The sequence below is a fragment of the Pseudoliparis swirei genome, chromosome 20, assembly GCF_029220125.1.
Source record: "Pseudoliparis swirei isolate HS2019 ecotype Mariana Trench chromosome 20, NWPU_hadal_v1, whole genome shotgun sequence".
Classification (NCBI taxonomy): domain Eukaryota; kingdom Metazoa; phylum Chordata; class Actinopteri; order Perciformes; family Liparidae; genus Pseudoliparis; species Pseudoliparis swirei.
The window spans coordinates 16,133,716-16,152,274 of NC_079407.1; the positions used below are offsets into that span (position 1 = coordinate 16,133,716).

Genomic DNA, 18,559 nt, shown 5'->3' on the forward strand with positions numbered 1-18,559 from the left:
CTGAGATAGGAAAGGGACCCACTGCGAGCGTCAACTATTGTCAACTATTGTTGTTGTTTTTTATTATTATTTATTTATTTTACAGTATTTACTCTCTAAACCCAAATATTCCACTCCCCTTGAAAGAGATCCAGTGTGCTCCTCGGTCATTCTTATATTCAGAGACTGCTCTCACTGTCTCACCTTTTCCTGTAAAGCCCTGCATTCTGTCAAAATGGAGGAATGACATGCATTGCCAAATCAGTTTGGATACAGGATGTGTCCCAGACAGTTTACAATCATTTTACACCCACTCTGTTGGTTCTTTAGCTGATTCCAGGATGAAAATAGTATATTTTTTTAAGGCAGGAAGGTGTATTTGTCATTGTAAAACCTACACTGTGACGATTGCAAGATTGTGCTTGTGATTTCAATCAGGTCTGTTAATGCATGGAGATTCCCAAGAGAAGTCTTTTATTTGTTCTTCTTGCTAATGGCAGGCGACTTGCCATTTACCTCCGTAATTGTGGTTCTAGACCTTCAATTAGAGAGGTAATGCACAACGGAGCAATCCTCCAGATTTCGCACAATAATGAAGAGGATGTCCCGGGGAGACAATTACCCACATTTGATGAAGCTGCAAGTGGTGTTGGTAAGGGTGAGTATGATCGGCCCAGCCAGGTGAGTTAGGGAGGAAGGTCAGAGAGTTGTCAGGCTTGATTGGTTGTTGTAATGGGAGAGCTGTCCAGGCTAAGGGAAGCTGTCTGTTTTCATTAAGAACTGCCAGAAAGAGTCTGAGTGCAGCAGATCACAGTTACAGTTTGTACATTGGACTTTTCTTTATATTCGTTTCAACTCGTCTGCTCAGCACCACAGCCAACAAATATCTGAGCTGATGTATGATTTTATTTCTGATCCATGGTCCTCATATTTCAGTATGGCAGTTGCACTCTGAGATGTATTCCTAGTCATTTCATTTAGAGTACCAACAACTGTTGCTCTATATTGCGAACTCTATGACTTGACATCTTCACAGCAATTCGTAGATAACATCAAGGGACAGTGTTTGTTCTCCACAGGATGGGGCTGACTGTCATACCGGACTGGCATTCATCACTGCTGCTTTTAGACGAGTTCATAAGCTTTGGTGAAACTCCAGAAAAGTGTAGGCTGGAGGATTTATACAAGATAATTGCCTCACAATAGTGAGCAATGTAACTCGGGATAAGGAACATAATTTGCAATGTAAACTGCAAAGTTTTTATCTTTTAATGTTTATTCTCGATAACTACTTTCCCCTTTCCAGCCCTTGGAAAACCCCTGGTCTGCAGTCATAAAGTCTGTCAGAGCAATATCCAAAGACGGCTTCACTGAACAGAAAATATTCGTAATGTAGTTGACTAGTCAAATCAATTAGGCCATGACTTTAAGCCTTTTTCATTTGATGCACGAAGCTATTTCTGTCTTTGCCCTCTATCATCTCTACCATATGTGCTCTACAAGCGTCAGATTAGCTCATTGGATTTGTTCCAACTCTTCTCTGCAGTATGCGCCACAGCTTGCTGTAGACGAGACGGAGGCGCTGCACAGTCCTGGTCCTTGTCAGGGAAGACACATGTTATCTCTGGATAGCCGCCATGCAATAATACAATAATGATGTAGAACATTAAATGACACGCTCACAGATGACACAACATTTCTAAATACTTTACAGGCCAACAAACATAGGCTTGTTTGAATTAAATAAGCAATGTCAATGGAGAAACAATTTAGTCATATTCTTAATTAAAGATTAAATAATACCACCAAAGTGCCACAATAGAAAAGCTTACATGTTTGATGTGTCATTTTCTCTGATCTGCATGCGGCTGTAGCTCAGTGGGGTACCTGCAACCCCAAGGTTGTTTGTTCGATCCCCGCTCTCCCCATTAGTTGCAAGTCGAAGTGTCCTTGAGCAAGGCACTGAACCCCCAGTTGCTTCCCGGGCGCGTTACTGCAGCCCACTGCTCCTTAATAACTAAGGATGGGTTAAATGCAGAGAATACATTTCGTTGCATGTGTACCTGTACTCTGTGCAATGACAATAGATTGAATCCAATCCAATCCAATACACATTTGGTTTGGCATTCAATGGATACACAAGGAGGAAGTAAGGGCAGTCATGAGACAATAGCATTCTTCTGTCTTGAAACATCTGCAACTAATAATAAGATTGCTTCCTGAACAGATTAAACTGAAGCAGATACATTCATTTAAAGTTTAGCTTTTTGAAATCATGTTCACATCCCATATGATGAGCGGTTAGTTCGTTCATTTGCTTTCACACGACAAACAAACCACACCGAGTACACTTTGAAGTGGCCTGAAGTTATCCGGTAGACACTAGGATTCGATTGACCGCTTTCACAACATCCCAAATGTACCGGACTAACCGGGCACACGAGTTTGTTTCAACTTAAAAGAACAGATTACATGTACAAGCAGCATATATCTAATCACTTCACTTTGGCAGATACACTTTAACATTGAGTCAATACTGAGAACACTTTTGCCCCTTGCCGATGACAGCCCTTGGCACTAGGAGGAACAGAGGCAACTGTAATTCTTTTGTGATTGGCCGGTGGAATGATACTGTCATGCTACAGGGTTTGTTACAGTAGCCACAATCCATGAGATCATTATTTTCACACTGCAGCAGGTCTTACACTAAAGGGCAGGGCACTAGAGCTTGTTATTTCTTGTCACTTGGGTTTCCTGAGTAGGAACCTCTGAAGGATGTTAGAGACGACATGATGATATGCATGTTGGCTGCTGTGTGGATTTGATCACAGAACGCCTTCTCTGCCTTTTTATCATTTGACTTGAAGGATATGGCATTAAATGGAGCTCAACCCTCACCAGTTCTGAGACTTCCCTGTAAAACTTCTGCTAGAATAATGCTGCCAGGCAACAGACACGGTATCGATATACAGTACATGGATTTTGGCTAATACTGTTTAGAAAAGGAATTAGCTTGGCCAAAGTAAAATGATTAAATCCTAGGATCAGAAAACTTACTTTGTTAAGATTGAAACGGCTTTGTTACGAGCAGATCTGTATAGTGTTGTGCACTATTTGTAGCAGGCAGGGGCTAAGAGGGAGGGGGCTAAGCCCCAAGGGGAGTGGCACGTTTGGGGGTATTTTACACATTTATTTGGGGCCCCCAGATATCCCTTGTTTCCAACAGATCATAGATTGTTTCAATCAGAAATAGGCCTGACAATGCCCCTGGTAGCAGGTGTGTGTGTGTGTGTGTATGTATATATATATATATACTATAGTATGAATAGTATAGTATTAAACACATTTTACATTTCCTTTAAAGTCTGCAGTAACAGGGTTGTGGCTGTCACCAGTAGGTTTCACCCCCAAGCACCAAAGGATGAGCAAACAGGACAGATATTTGGCAATATGTTTTATATCAAAGACTGCAGACTGTGCCTCTGCTCCCCACTCTCTCTCTCCTCAGTCTACTGCTCTTTTATGGAGACAGATATACACGCACACACAAATTGGCCTCAGCTGTTGCTGATTAACAATTAGTCACCAGCTGAGGCCAATTAGACACCGTTCCCTGAACCACACCCCGCTCCACCCACTCTGCAGCCGAGCCTAAACACACCCCGTTGCCATACCGTTCTCCCCTTTTTATTCTGATTCCCATAGTCTTTGTTCAATGGACGACATGAGTCGGCTCACCTTTATATCCAATTAATTCTTCTCTGAACTCAAGCAACCCAGATTGAAATGCCCTTTGAGCCTGTTTGCTTCTGTTGCATACTGCATTTAACTCCAGCTCCTCTCGGAACAGACGGTTGTCTCCTCACTGTTACTGCAGCTCTACCCGTCTCTCTTTATCTTATCACCATTTGCTTGCTGTTCATGATTCAGAGAGGGAAGAAAAAACATTTATATCGTTCATTAATAATTCAACCCTCCTGATTAGAGGACTTGATTTCCGTATTAAGCCTATTCCATTCACACTGCATTAATGGATTAATTCAGCTCATCTGTCAGCAGCTAATTGATTGAGTAAATTAAGACTAGTCTGTTATCGATCAGCGATTTGTTATGTCCACCATAATGAATGTGGGGCTGAGCTGACCAATGGAACCTCTCGTTCTTTTTTCACAGCCATCAAACAGCTTCAGATGTCCTCAGACATAATGTAGTTTCATGACAGATGACACATTCAAAACATATGACACTGGCTGATACTTATAAATCATCACTGTAATCATTATTTCATCAGCGTTATTTGATCATTCATTCATGAGAATTCAAAAGGGTCAGAAAAGCAAATGTAGATTTGCTGTAAGGGTTATACATGTATTTCAGTTTAATGTAATTTGGTTATAGTTTTTCCCTTTCTTTGGTCTTTATATCTGATAAACACTCTTGTTTATATTTTAATCTCAGCAAGTATTTTCACAATGTTTTTACTCTGGTTATTTTGGATGTAAAGTGACACAGGAACACCATGCTAAATTGCAGACTGTCAGCTTTAATTTGACAGTTCTTTCAGCCTGAAAAATAAACATTACTATTATTTGCTGAGTGAAAAGCGTAAATGAACAGGAGCTACAAAGAAATATAAATACAAGCAGAAGGAAATGTATTGTTGAACTTCTTAAGGTGTGCTAAGTAGAAGACCGCAATCATGGCACACACTCCCTTTTTCATACCACTGTCTCTTCATGAGGATTCAACAGTGAGTGCTTGGCTTGAAATTGCTTCAGAAAAGCCTCGAGGAAATGACTGGGTAGAAGTAATGCAGGTAAATAACCATCTGCCCCTGTTCCTCATGATTATTGTATTCTGCAGTAGAACTTGACACACAGTAGAAAACAACATTACCACAGAAGCTACAGCTTTAACATTCAATATAAAAAACTAGTTGAAATTGACTAAAAAAATATTCGCAACACATGACACCAAATAACAAATGTCATATTTTTGTCTATGAGACATAAAGATAAAACACATTCAAATGTCTACCCTGCAAAATATAAAATCTATTCTTGTTAAATTGTATGCCTCTTTCATTTGAAATGGTACCGCGGTGCTTTCTGACTTATTTTCTCGTACCTTTTAATGAAGCTTTTTGTGTGCAAGGTGACATTGTACAGCAGCTTAATTTCGCTAGATGCCCTGACACAAACCTGTGCTTTGTTTTTCATCATGTTAAGAACAGTTTGCGTCCCTAAAAAGTAAATACATTTGCTCTGTGTTGGTGGTTGCAACATTGCAGAATCGATAGGAAAAACGTTTTTCCTGTAATGCACTCAATTCCAAGAAGGAAATCTGTTGTTGCGAATACAAAAGTCCAAAGTTATCATTAAAAGATAACACCTAAGAGACAGCGATGGAGCGCATGTGCAGGAAGGAGCAACTCAATATCTCATTCTCTCATCTACCTCGCTCAATTTCATTTGCTCTCTTTCTTGTTCCTCCCCAGAGCACATTTAAGTTCAAGTCAGAGAGTGATATCCACTTAGCAGAGCATCACAAGCAGGTGTTGTATGACGGTAAGCTGGCCAGCTCCATCGCCTTCACCTATAACGCCAAAGCCACCGACGCCCAGCTCTGCCTAGAGTCCTCGCCCAAAGAAAATGCCTCCATCTTTGTCCACTCACCTCATGCACTTATGCTACAGGTCAGTTGCTATATCCAAGCAAGATGGATCCTAGATATTGATTAATTCATTTCAAATGTCAATACAAAGTTCTGTTTGGTTTGTGTTATCCTCACAGGATGTGAAAGCCACCGTGACACACTCTATCCCCAGTGCCATCCATTCCATCGGTGGGGTCCAGGTGCTCTTCCCGCTATTCGCTCAGCTGGACTACCATCAGCTGAACGAGAGCCAAGTGGAACTCTCTGTATGGTAAAAAGTAGAACTGTTGTTACTCTACTAGACCATTTCACCTCGTGGAAATCTTAATCGGTGCCTTGGAAATTGTGCACGTGAAATTGTGACTGAAGCTAATTTTTTCACATTTTTTAAAGAAATATGTCAGTATCTTATCAACATATTATAATTGTGATGCCATAGATTTAATTATATCCCTATTTTGGTGGTGTTGTGGTTGCAGGAAGTAAAATTAGAGTGCAGAAAGTGACACATAGGTGATAAAGTCTCAAAAGCTAGACATAGAGTAGGTACCTCTGTATTTCCTACTCTATCAGTACTTATTTCTGCTTTGTATGCCTTATTTTTCGTGTATGTTAGTCAATACATACACCAATAGATACCAATATGTCCATGGTAAACCACTGCCTGCTTATAATACCAGCAGAATTTCAGCTTTCGTTATTCTCTGTGCTCTCTGGTTCAAGACTCTCATCCCTGCCATCCTGAGCTGGTCAGTCCTGCCTTCACCACTGTGCTCTGTATGGGGTCTGAGCTCTTTTCTAATCTTGTATTCGTTCATCGACAGCAGTACCAGAAAGACGCGGCAGTGGCCACAGAGCAAGCACAAACCCATGGTGCCCAAAGCTCACTGCCTCTGTAGTTTCCTTTCATCTCTGCGTCCCTCTTTTCCCATCGCTAGCATGTCGAGTGCCTTTCCTCTTCGCACTGTGTCCCATTCCCCAACATAGTTTGTCCTTTCGAACTTTGGGGAAAGTTAACTCCATAATGTTCATGAATCTGCTGCGGCTGTTCCCAGCAGCCCCCTGGAATAGTTGTTTAAAAACATGTGTTTTTCTTTCATTCATTAAGCTGTGTTTGCAGTGAAGGATCATGGGCTAAACCAAGAGCACAGAGTTGACTGTCACGTCTGTACGTTGTCTCCTTTGCTCAATTATAGCCACGTTGGAGCAGTAGTGAGACCAATGCGCAACTGCAAACTGATAAGATAGGCAAACAGATGCGGTTGAAAGGTCACATTCGATCGTATGAGTTTGAATGCATGTAGTGCGTTTGTGCAGCATCTATTGTCAAGCCTGCACAAGAGTGATTGTGTCCTTGGGATTTTTGCGCTAGAGCGAAGGCCACGAGAGGATGTGAGGGAAAGCGGATTAAGAAGTGTCAGCAAGCAACACTGTCGCTCAGCCAAAGGCTTCAGCTGGAGAGCCCTCCAGCAAAGAAAGAAATTGTCTTCACTGAACTGCTTTGCGCCAATGGACCCATTCAACCCCCACACCCACATACGTACACATCCTGTTAGAACTTGCCCCCCCAGACCACTCTGTCCCTAGAGAACCCAGCGAGCCCAGGCGTTCTTCTGAACTGAAGAGGGATGTAAGTGGTGCGCTAGGCTCCCCAGCTGATTGCTCTGAAAATGACCTTGTTTTTCCCTTCCTGACACACTGTCTGCTCATGCTGCTGTAGTCTCTAGAATAAGGTGTGTGTGTGTACATCTGTCTCTGTCTGTCTCTCTTTCTGTCTGTTATATGTGTGTCTGTGTGTATGAAATATGATATTTGTCTGTGTGTATGAGATATGATATTTGTGTGAGTATGATATGTTTGTGTGTGTGTATGAGATACGATATGTGTGCATGTGTGTGTGTGTGTGCGTATGATAGGTGTGTGTGTATATGAGATATGAGATGTGTGTGTGTCTATGATATATGAGATGTGTGTATCTCTGTATGAGATACTAGGTGTGTGTGTATCTGTGAGATATGAGGTGTGTGTGTGTATCTCTGGATGAAATATGCGATGTGTGTGTATGAGATGTGTGTTCTTGTTTTGCAGTCCCACTCTCCTGGCCTTTCTGGTTGAGCTGCTCAAGAGTTCTGTGGCTATGCAGGAGCAGATGCTGGGAGGAAAGGGCTTTTTGGTCATTGGATACCTGCTAGAGAAGGTGTGGTAAAGCCTCATTTACATATTGCAACTGTTTCCTAACCTCAGTGACCTCGAGCGAAACGATAAATGGGGAAATGATACACTGGTGTGACACAGAGTTTTGACAAGTTCACTGAAAAGCCCATCTTCATTTGAAACTCTCCACCATCGAGATCCTCTGGATCTTGTCTGCACTCTCCAGGCCTTGTCAACAGGCTGATCTTCCATCGCCTGCAGCAGAGTCCTGAATGTGTCTTTGAACTAAACACAAGACTGCTTGTCTTCCCCTTTCACTCCCTTGGTTTCTCTCTTTCCACATCAATCTTTATTTACCCATTTGGTGATGCAGATCTAGCAGCTTGCCGGCCCCCCCAGAGTGCTGGCTCTTTTGGAGCAATGAGAAATGACTCCACTTTGTCACTCAGTGACTTGCCTGCCTGTCGGCTTCAGCTGCTGTTAACTAACAGCCAGGATAAGTCGGCACCTGTGAACTGCGTTTTTCTTTTTTTTCCTTGCTTCCTTCCTGTTGTTTCACACTTCCACGTATCGCACCATCTGTTTTTTGATCTGTTAATGCCACACCTTTTCTTCCCCCCGTGCCTTCATTTATCCTCACCAAGTCCTCACCTGTGCAGAGAACAGGTGCCAGACAGGAGCGGGAAGTATATGCGTCAAAGAGAAATACTCTGCAAAGTCGAGCTTCTACAACTTGCCTAAATTTGTTTATAAAACTTTCTTTTGCCTCCGTGTTGGTGAAAGCTGCAGCCGGAGGCATTACGTATTCAGGATATCTGTGTGTCCATCTGACCCGCCTATTCTGAATAAGATATATTGGGAATGAAGTTTCTTTAAATTTGCCAGAAACGTTAACTTGATGGTTACAGGACACTGTGAACTCACAAAACAGACACAATTATGACAATTTCACACAAATATCAAATAGAATGAAATGATAAAGTGACATGTACATCACCGATACAATACGTTAACATTCTGCTACATAACATGAGTAAAATATTAGACTGCACATAAGAAGTGGACGTGGTCATCATGATTTGATTTGTGAAATGCCGTTTTGAAGCCGAGAGTTTGCAGATTGTTCCGACGCCTACTAGGGTTACGTACCTGTTGGCTTTTTGCAACCAATTACGTTCTTATATTTAGAATATGGAGGAGTGACATAGAGACGTTGATAAGGCTCTGTTAGCGGCAGCGACCTGTCAATCACACTAAGCCCGCCCTAAAACATACTCCTCTTTGTGGTCTATTTGACCCATAACCTGAAGGTTGCTGCCTGCGTAGAACTCATGAAGCCAAGTGATCCCTCGAAGAGGAATTCAATTATTTCAACAATTGATTTTTTCATAATACTTAATGTACTGTATGGTTCAATATGTATGTGCCAAAAAATGCATGCCACATTTAAATAGCTTGCAATAGAAACATTTAACAAGACATGAAAAACACCTTTTATTCTATGGGTAAGACAAAGAGACATTCAATGAACGGTTACCGATGGGTGTTGCTCTCCACAATGCAGTCACTATCAAGAAGAATAAATCCATGTTTACAGCAGAATAGGCTTGTCAATGTTATTATTATTATTATTATTATAATAATAAACATCCCTTTCTGCTTCTCCCTACAGTCATCACGTGAACACATCTCCGGGGCGGTTTTAGAGAAATTCCTCTCTTTTGCGAAGTATCTGGACGGTCTGACACACGGGGCACCACTGCTGAAGCAACTGTGTGACCACATCCTGTTCAATGCTGCCATCTGGATCCACACCCCTGCCAAGGTGAGCTCCTGCAGGTAATGCCCATGCATGAAGGGAAATGTGACTTGCAAATGAGGTGAAGTGGCTGTATGTCAGGAGCTTTTAACTACAGACGGCCCTCCTTTGCTTCATCATTGTTGATGTAAAGACGAGAAATGAAACACATGCATGTTTCACACACCACAAGTAGAGGTAAAATATGATTGCAGAATGGATATTTTTTGGAAATTGTAACTCAATGATCTAAATACAAAATTATGTTGACTCATTTAAGTTATATGAGACTATTATGCAGTTTTACCCCATGATCGTTTGTACTTTGGGCCCAAGAGACCAAACCATTTCCTAGTGTCTGAAAAGTGGAGTAGAGCGCATAGATATATAAGACAATACATGGTTGCAGAGTTCATCACTTGCTTCCATTCTGCAGTCCTTAATCAAGCCAAGTATTCTTTTAATGTTGCAGACTTGTCGTCCCCCTCCACCCCCCACACTCCTTTTTAAATAATGACCCATGAAAAAACAGGAGGAGATATATCAAAGGAGCGGAGTTTGTGTGGCAAATACATTAGCCTCAGGAATGTGCTTATGGGCCAACCCATGAATAAATAAAAGGAGGGAATAAATACAAAGTGTCTGGAGGCCTGCCTGCGACAGTCCTCCAGAATAGAGCATAAAGAGAGCAGGAGAAAAAAGGAGAGAAACACTGAGGTAATGAAGTGGGTTAGAATACGTTCAGCTCCATCGGCACATAGAACTACACCGACTCTTTCCCCTTAGGACATGCCACAAAGTCCCCGTTCCTGTGTCCCTATCCTCAAGCTGCACAGACTAAAGAGAGCCAGCTGTGTGAATGATGGCAGCGTGCAATATGCATATATTACATGGGCCCACTGACCTTGACCTAATAGAGAAATAAGATTTTGCAAGTGCATTTTAATTTCCCGTTCTCATGGGAATTAGATTACCAACAGCCTGGTTTCCCTTATCAGCAGTGTTGAATTTCAGTAGCCTTAAACCGTTTCATATTATGCTCATACTTTAACCACGCAGCCGCCTCTCATCATGACTCACATTTGGCTCGTTAATATCCTATAATTTATGACATGGGAAAAAAAAAAGGAGTAGTTCTAGCTGTAATGGCTATGGTGAAATTAAGGATTATTGTCAGGTATGTTGCTAATTACAGAGGAAATGATACTCATCATTGAACCGGGTGGAGATGCGCGATTATGAAATTGAGTGATATCGGGTCAGTGGCCATCCCTACCAGGATAAAAGGCTCAGCTGGTACAATGCACTCCAGTCACATGCTTTTGTTAGTCTAAAAGGTTTAAGGTTCAGGGGATTAATTACACTGTGCATTTAAAAACATGAATGCATGTATATGTGTGTTCCCACTCCAGGTACAGCTCTCTTTGTACACCTACCTTTCTTCTGAGTTCATTGGCACGGCAACCATCTACAACACGATTCGTCGCGTGGGCACAGTGCTTCAGCTCATGCATACGCTAAAGTACTACCACTGGGCAAGCAACCCTGCAGACAGCAGCGGCATCGCGCCAAAGGGTCTCGGTGAGCATATGCATTATTTAGACTTTATTAGACAAGCTAAGTTTGATTTGGGTTGTTTTTATACAAACTGTATTTAATCCATCTCATCTAAGTTCAGTGTTTTGGAAAGGGAATCACTGGGAGTAAACCAATCACAATCATTGTGTGCAGTCACAATCCTGATACCAAAGTGGCTTCCTAAAATAGCAGCAGCTCCCCCACATTTAAAATGACTCATCGACACATGGAGGCGCTTGCCTGTCAGCTGTTAGGACCGTGGCCATCACTGGAGATGACAGGGAGGCAGACACCACATCCATACTGTCATTCCACCAAGATGCTTGATGTGGGTGTCAGGCCTCTGAAACCTGGGCCAGTAGTATGACTGGCATCCTCTCTATGAAACAGCCATACTTCACATCGCAGGCTGGAAGTGAAAGTGTCCTTGAACTGTCATTTCCTTTTTGCTTTCCATGATTCTTTTTCTGAAACTGTCTGTCGCAGGATAGGAGGAGGAGGGGTGGGGGGGCGGGTTATGCCACGCCAATGCCTAATGAAATCTACTCCCTGATGTTTAATTCCTCTGATTATGTGATTGCATCCACAGCTTTATGTAATTCTTCTCATACGGTCATTAGGGTTTTTCTTTTCACCAGTCAACATTGTTAGCACCACTAATAAGTGTCTTCTATCTCAAGTGAACATCCTATTTATGAACTCTGAGATGCAAACAAATTCTCCCCGGTGTTGTCATTTGGCTGAATGTAGCAGCATGTTAGCCTATGTTTATGCCCCGTCAAAGCACTTGGCCTACATTCTTTATCTGCGTGAGCTGGGAGAGATTCTAATTGATTCACTCCTAATAGTGGTAGGGACTTGGAGACTGAGGTTGGCGAGGATAATATGGGCACATGCATCACTAAGTTAGGTCAATCCACGAGATCCTCACGAATTTAATTTTCTCGTGCCATTTATCGCCACGGTTCACTGTCCCTTATCCCTTATGTGGAAACTGAACAGGACTTGATAAAGCTCAACCTATCCAGAGCTCATATTCTAGGACGATGAGCTATATTTAGTTGAGACATCAGTGGAACTCTTTGCTTGACATTATTTATATCACCTCCACTGTGTTGGACACTCTTGGCAGAGCTTTCACAACTGTTTAATAGATTTCGATGTTTGGAAAATGTGTTTCTGTGTAACTTGAGGCATTGTCATATTTATTTAAAGTGACAAAAAGAACTGAACCTGAAAAAAAGATTTGGAACAAAAAAAATAAGATTCAAAACTATAAAAGAAAAAATTTAAAATGGAAATGATATAATCTACTGCTGAAAAATGTATATATATATATTTATTTATTTTTTATTCGAGAAAAATACCCAAAACTGAATCTAAATTATATTTAAACCAACAACAATTTTCGTCCACTTATTTTTATTTCAAATACATTGTAGAAATGTTCAAAGTTCAAGACCAAAACTTTAATTTTTATGTTCAAATCTTTCAGTAGTAAGTCCATTAAAGTCTATGTCAGGATCCAATAATGGATCATGACAACTTTAAGATGGTTACAACAATAAGTGGATAAACAAAGACACAAAACTGAATTCAGTCCTCTGTGGTTATGAGCCAGCAATCTATAGATCATGTTTTTGTTCTTGTCAAGAAGAGCATATGCTAAAAAGCTCAGGTAAGAATAACTGCTTAACAAAACGGTGTAAACGAAGACAGGTTTTCCAAGGCTGTGATAAGAGACTTGATAAAATACACGCCAACAGACATCTTTTCATCGTGTTTTTTATTACAAAGAGGTGCACAAATACACATAATGGACTCCATCTTTCACAACCTATTCCCATTGATATCCTTCCTTCATTCAAGGAGTTACGCCTAACCTCAATGTTGCCCTTTCAATTGCTGATTGTTGTTGAAGTATTTGAAGATTTCCCACAGCGGTGATCCATTTTGAAATATATTCATATTTTCACTGGCCGTCACAGTTTCCAGAGTGGGGTCTGGTTCCACTTATATGCGCTTGATTTGCCAGGTCAGTTTTTCCTCTCTGTTCTTCTCAACTGAGAAATGACCAAACAAAGAGGGAGAGAGTCAAGCAGATAATGAAGTGTTCAATTATAGTCACACAGAGGACACATTTAAAATGGAGCACCTCCAGCGATTCACTCTGTTTCTGGAAGTGCCTCTTCTTTGCTTTTATCCCCGGGTCTTAATAAAGAGTGCTATCAAATTAAAGCCATGTATCATCCAGTTATGCACATAATCACTGCAGAAGATGCCCGTTGCTCAACTTCTTTCAGGCTTCGACATGTGCCCACAAGCCAACATGAACTCTCTCAATCTCGATTACTCTTTTTTTTTCGTCTCTGCCCTGGCCAGTCAGCATGTTCAATTCAAGCTGGTTCTGTCTTGTTCCAATTACAAGAGAAATCACCAGTGGCAAAGATGTAGGTGCCCCAGATTAATAATCTTATCAAGATTTGTGGGGGATTTTTGTGTGTGCCTTCATTGTGATTAATGAATCTCATGTAAGACCCAAATGACAGATTATAGGTAACAAGAACGGTTTGACACATGCTTGCTCTTATTTCAACACTGGCTTGCTTCACATTTTCATATATAAATATATATATATATATGAAAATGTGAAGCAATATATAAATATATACATAATATACATATATATATATGTGTGTATATATATATATATATTCTTCTTGAGTTATAACTAATATATATATATATATATATTAGTTATAACTCAAGAAGAATCCTGCAAACCAATTATTGCGACTGAATAAAAATACTTGCGTTAGAGTATTTCATCAGCCACTCAAAGTTATTTAAAAGCATTAAAGGATTAAAAGTCATTATGACTAATACTGAATGGTTTGCACAACTATGCTGGATGCATTCTATTGTGCATGCATAACTTTATTATCATCAGTTATAAGCCAAAATAAGTTCATTGCATTAATCACATGGAGATAAATAGTTTTTTTTAAATAAAGTATCTCTCCTTTTACTCTGGGGATGCAGGAAGTAAAGCAATATGTGAATGAGAAACAAGAGCTGTGCAGGGCTGCTGAGCAAAATTGGTTGTGAATAACTTGGATGCAGTGGTTGCGGTAATAATGTTCTTATTAGCTCTTCCATGTCTGGTGCTGTCTCTGCACTGGGTTTTTCTCTCTCCCTTCATTAATCAGTGTCGGCATGCAGCGGCACTCGTTATCCTCCTGCAACCTCAGGCAGCCTCATCATTGATTACATTGACTGGTTGTTGGAAGAGCAGCATGGTCAGGTGTCTGCCACCATTGTATCTGTCATCATACCACTGTCCCCATTTCAAATGAACATGTGTCCAGCCAGGGTGGAGGTCAGAGTTCATCAGGGCTGAGAGGAGTGGAAGAGACATTGGGCAAGGTGACCAATTTTCCCTGAAAGGCTGTTGTTGTTGTATCTGGCCCAGTTACTGCAATGTAATACCCCTGCAAATGTAAAAGATTGTGTCAGTGTGTTTCTACCTGGCTGGCTGCACAGGATGAATAAGCAAAGAATTAATATATGCCAGGTTTTACAGCCAAAAGGGAGCCTTTGTGCTACAGTGAGAGTGCTGCTATTCTCAAGGGGATTCATGCTCGTATTGTTATAAGGAGTAATATATGCCATATCCTGTATTTTCTGATGTGTGTGTGACTCAATAGCTCAGTGTTGTATTGATCTCTCTGTTGCTGCGGGCTGCAGCCCATTAGTGTTCTTTGTCCATGTACATGCACCATATTTTAGGTGAAAAACAAAGGAACTCGGCACATTTAATCGGATCTGAACGTGTCGAAGTGAATCCTTGTGCCGACCAAACCAATGCAGCAGCAGTTCTGTGATATGACAGTTAATCAATGCTGTCTGTCATATTCTGTCATTTTTCTATATTTGCACGACAAACGTACACCTGCTGACAACGTTCGGTCTGATGTTGAATGAGGTTCACAACAAAGATGGATTGCGACCTTAGGTTGGCAGAGGCATTCTGGGTAGTTTTATTGAGTTGTTGTCCAGTGTGACTATGGTGACCTTGGGCTAGCTGTCCGAGCACTATGTTGTCACCAAGGCTGCCTGGGAATCTGGAAAACACGTTGGATGCAGCATTAATGATGAATAAACTCCTCAGAATTACTTTACTTTCATGCTATTTATATAAAATATATTTCACTAATTGTAAATGTGCAAATTAGTATGTGTTTATAAAGTTCGTAAAACCTGGGAAAACCTTTGATACGCACATTCAAGACGATTCCAGGAAGTCACTACAAAGCTGATGATGGAGCGAAGAAAGATGTCATTCACGTTGTCCCGGTTTTCTCGGGCTTTTTTCGAAAGCTCAAAGGGCAAGAACACAAGAAATGAATGAGATACACATTTCAAGCCTAGGGTACCAATCAAAAAAACATTGCAAAGGAACTTAGGACCAAGTGAAGAAAACCAAAAAATAAATGTCAAGTAAATTAAATCTAGACAAGACTGGGAACAAGACAACTGCAAGATATCTTGTTTGGTTCCAACACTTTCTCAGTTTTATTACTTCTCTCTCTTTTCAAATTGCAGATGGTCCAAGGCCGACCCAGAAAGAAATAATTTCTCTGCGGGCATTCATGCTTCTCTTCCTCAAGCAACTCATCCTGAAGGTATGTCCCACCTGTCTTCATGCCTCGCAGCCCCCCACACGGCTTGATTTTGAGCTGCACAGAGAAAATAAGGAGATTGTCAACCCTCCATGTCTTATCCTTTAAAACGTTCTGCCGGTCTGCGCCTCAATACATTCCGCGTTTCCTTTTAAAGTTTGCGGAAGTAAACCAGTTGTGCTGAAACAATCCAGTTGTTTTTCTTTTAAGTACTTTATCGAGTACAGATAGCAAATGTGTTCAGTCATTTCTACAGTGGCGTCTGGTGGAATTTATTTTTAGTAGGGCCATCCAACCAATTTCAGCAAACATCCCAGTATGTGTCGATGCAAAAAAAGTATCAAACACGCATTCCTACTATATATACTTATTATATATTTCACATTTATTCCAACACTGACATAATACGGACATCTTATTCATCCATTTCAGTTTGTATATATATATCATATAATAATAGTCAATATTATATGATATATAAATACCATATAATATACATATACAATAGAATAAATACATATATATATATATAATACATATACATTTTGTATAATATAAATCACATGCATATATATAAAATATAATAGAACATGTGTATATATTAAGATGCCCTTATTAACCTTGTTAGGGTAAAAGTGTGCCTGTTTCTATCCACCTCCTCATCGTGTTTCTTCACCTGGTCGTGACGTTCACTTTGCCCAATATGGCTGCTTGTGGTGTTCTCATGTTTTCTGTGTGCTTCATGTCCCTTACTCCCCAACTGTCCATGCTGGATCTGTCCCCGTTGATTTATAAAACCGGTCTCTACAGCTTCCTGTGCTGGTTCCCTTTCAGTCTGTTATCTTCTTAAGTCTGGTTGAGTTGGGCCCAGCTGTTTTACCTGTAGTTCCTCCGCCAAAGTTCTTCTCTCAAACCAGTCTTGGAGTAGAGGTTTTTGAGAAGATCTGCTCGCGCTCCCGTTGTCATCTTGTTAAAAAAAGCGCCTGAAGAGAACGCGCATCTTTTGGGCCAGATGACTTTGGCCCAAAGCTGAACCTATTTTATGACGCTGATTGGCTAAATTGTTTATCACTCATTGATATCTTTAATCAGTAATAGGCTGAACTGCTTGTGGGCCAAAACGATTCGGCCCCAGCTCAGCTGAGACATGCAAAGAGGCAGGAAAAGCATTTATTTTGCGCGATATCCTATTTTACAAATATTACTGGCTATATTCCATATTTCGAAAAGATAAATATTGACAATTTCTATAATTTATAAATATTATTAGAATTATAATTTTTGTATACTTAAAAAAATGTAATAATTGTGGCTCAAGATGGGTGGGGCCAGGCCTGTGGCCCTCTATTGGCCAGCTGTCACTGCATTTTTAGAACCTTCTTTTTAACTACCCCACAAGAAATACTGTGATGCTTTTTGGATATTGGCAGACATCCTATTACATCATTTAATCTTTCATCTGTTTGTTTGTATTTTCAGGACAGAGGCGTGAAGGAAGATGAGCTACAGAGTATCCTGAACTATTTGCTAACAATGCATGAGGTACATGAGTCTTTACCTGCTGCAGGTGAATTCCTTCAGTGTGTTTATTGAGCCACTTCGCTTTCTAAGCTACAAGGTCACATTTCAGCCAGATGAACAATTTCACTTGGCAAAGTATTTTTAATTGTGCAATGGCGAGCCACTGCCATCGTACAGTGGTACGATGCATCAGGGGCCAAGATACATTCTACAATTACTGGTGATACAGATGCCAAGCATATACATTATGTCTTTGCTGCAGCTGCAGTTCTGCACCTAAAACTAAAATGTTATTCTCTTTCTTCACCTGCTCCCTTTTCTATTTTTCTGTCTCATTGTCTTTCACTCCTGGTTTGTCTGCAGGATGAGAATCTGCATGATGTGTTGCAGCTGGTGGTTGCCCTCATGTGTGAGCATCCAGCCTCCATGATCCCTGCTTTTGACCAGAGAAATGGAATACGGTAAGCCCCTTGGGGGAAGGGACAATCCCTTCGCTGTTCAGCTTCAATATGAAGAGGTAATTCCACAAAATATACCCAAGCACCTAACACGTGTGCTGTTGCCTTGCACATATGTGATGCATTAATAATTCACAAGTTCCGTGAGGAAAAAAACAACCTCTGCATGGAAAAGTAACAATAATAACACATTGATTTTGCAATATGACACGGAAGGTCTAACTAACTGCGTGTTATCCTATCAAACACAAGAGCACACAGTGTAGCACAAGTGAGAAATTCATTGTGGAAGAGCTGCTCCTTTCATTAATTTAACGTTAATATAAATTCACTCTGAAGGAAAGTGGTTGTCGGCTAACCAGTGGAGGGGCTTGTCATCAACAGTGCTATATTTTATTCTGTCAAACCAGTGTGCGGTTGCTCGCTTTCACGGCTTGTGTCTATTCCAGGGTAATCTACAAACTCATGGCTTCTAAGAGTGAAAGCATTCGAATACAATCCCTCAAAGTCCTTGGGTACTTCCTCAAGCATTTGGGCCACAAGTAAGTAACCACTTTCAAAAGCTGTGTAGTAGATTGTAATTACAGTGTTTTTATAATGAATAGTCCAAAGATGAACGCATTATCATGTTTTTAAGAATGGGTGTCTGAAACATGTTTACGGCTGTCACTCTTCATTTCTTGTGTTGTGTACAAACATGGAGAGGCTAATAGGTTCGAAACTGCGTCAGGATT

The 18,559-nt window shown here is 40.8% G+C and overlaps 1 protein-coding gene across 7 annotated transcripts in view; it reads left to right on the forward strand.

Moving 5' to 3' along the window:
* The window catches only part of nbeab (neurobeachin b), a 188,102-nt gene that overhangs the window by 57,922 nt on the left and 111,621 nt on the right, over nucleotides 1–18,559 (forward strand). For all 7 annotated transcript variants that reach the window (XM_056440918.1, XM_056440921.1, XM_056440922.1 and 4 more), the window contains exons 9-17: nucleotides 5,477–5,674; nucleotides 5,772–5,905; nucleotides 7,723–7,831; nucleotides 9,461–9,613; nucleotides 10,999–11,167; nucleotides 15,770–15,849; nucleotides 17,326–17,388; nucleotides 17,731–17,828; nucleotides 18,275–18,367. In XM_056440918.1, coding sequence (XP_056296893.1) covers nucleotides 5,477–5,674; nucleotides 5,772–5,905; nucleotides 7,723–7,831; nucleotides 9,461–9,613; nucleotides 10,999–11,167; nucleotides 15,770–15,849; nucleotides 17,326–17,388; nucleotides 17,731–17,828; nucleotides 18,275–18,367 — 1,097 coding nt within the window. The remainder of the gene's footprint in view (nucleotides 1–5,476; nucleotides 5,675–5,771; nucleotides 5,906–7,722; nucleotides 7,832–9,460; nucleotides 9,614–10,998; nucleotides 11,168–15,769; nucleotides 15,850–17,325; nucleotides 17,389–17,730; nucleotides 17,829–18,274; nucleotides 18,368–18,559) is intronic.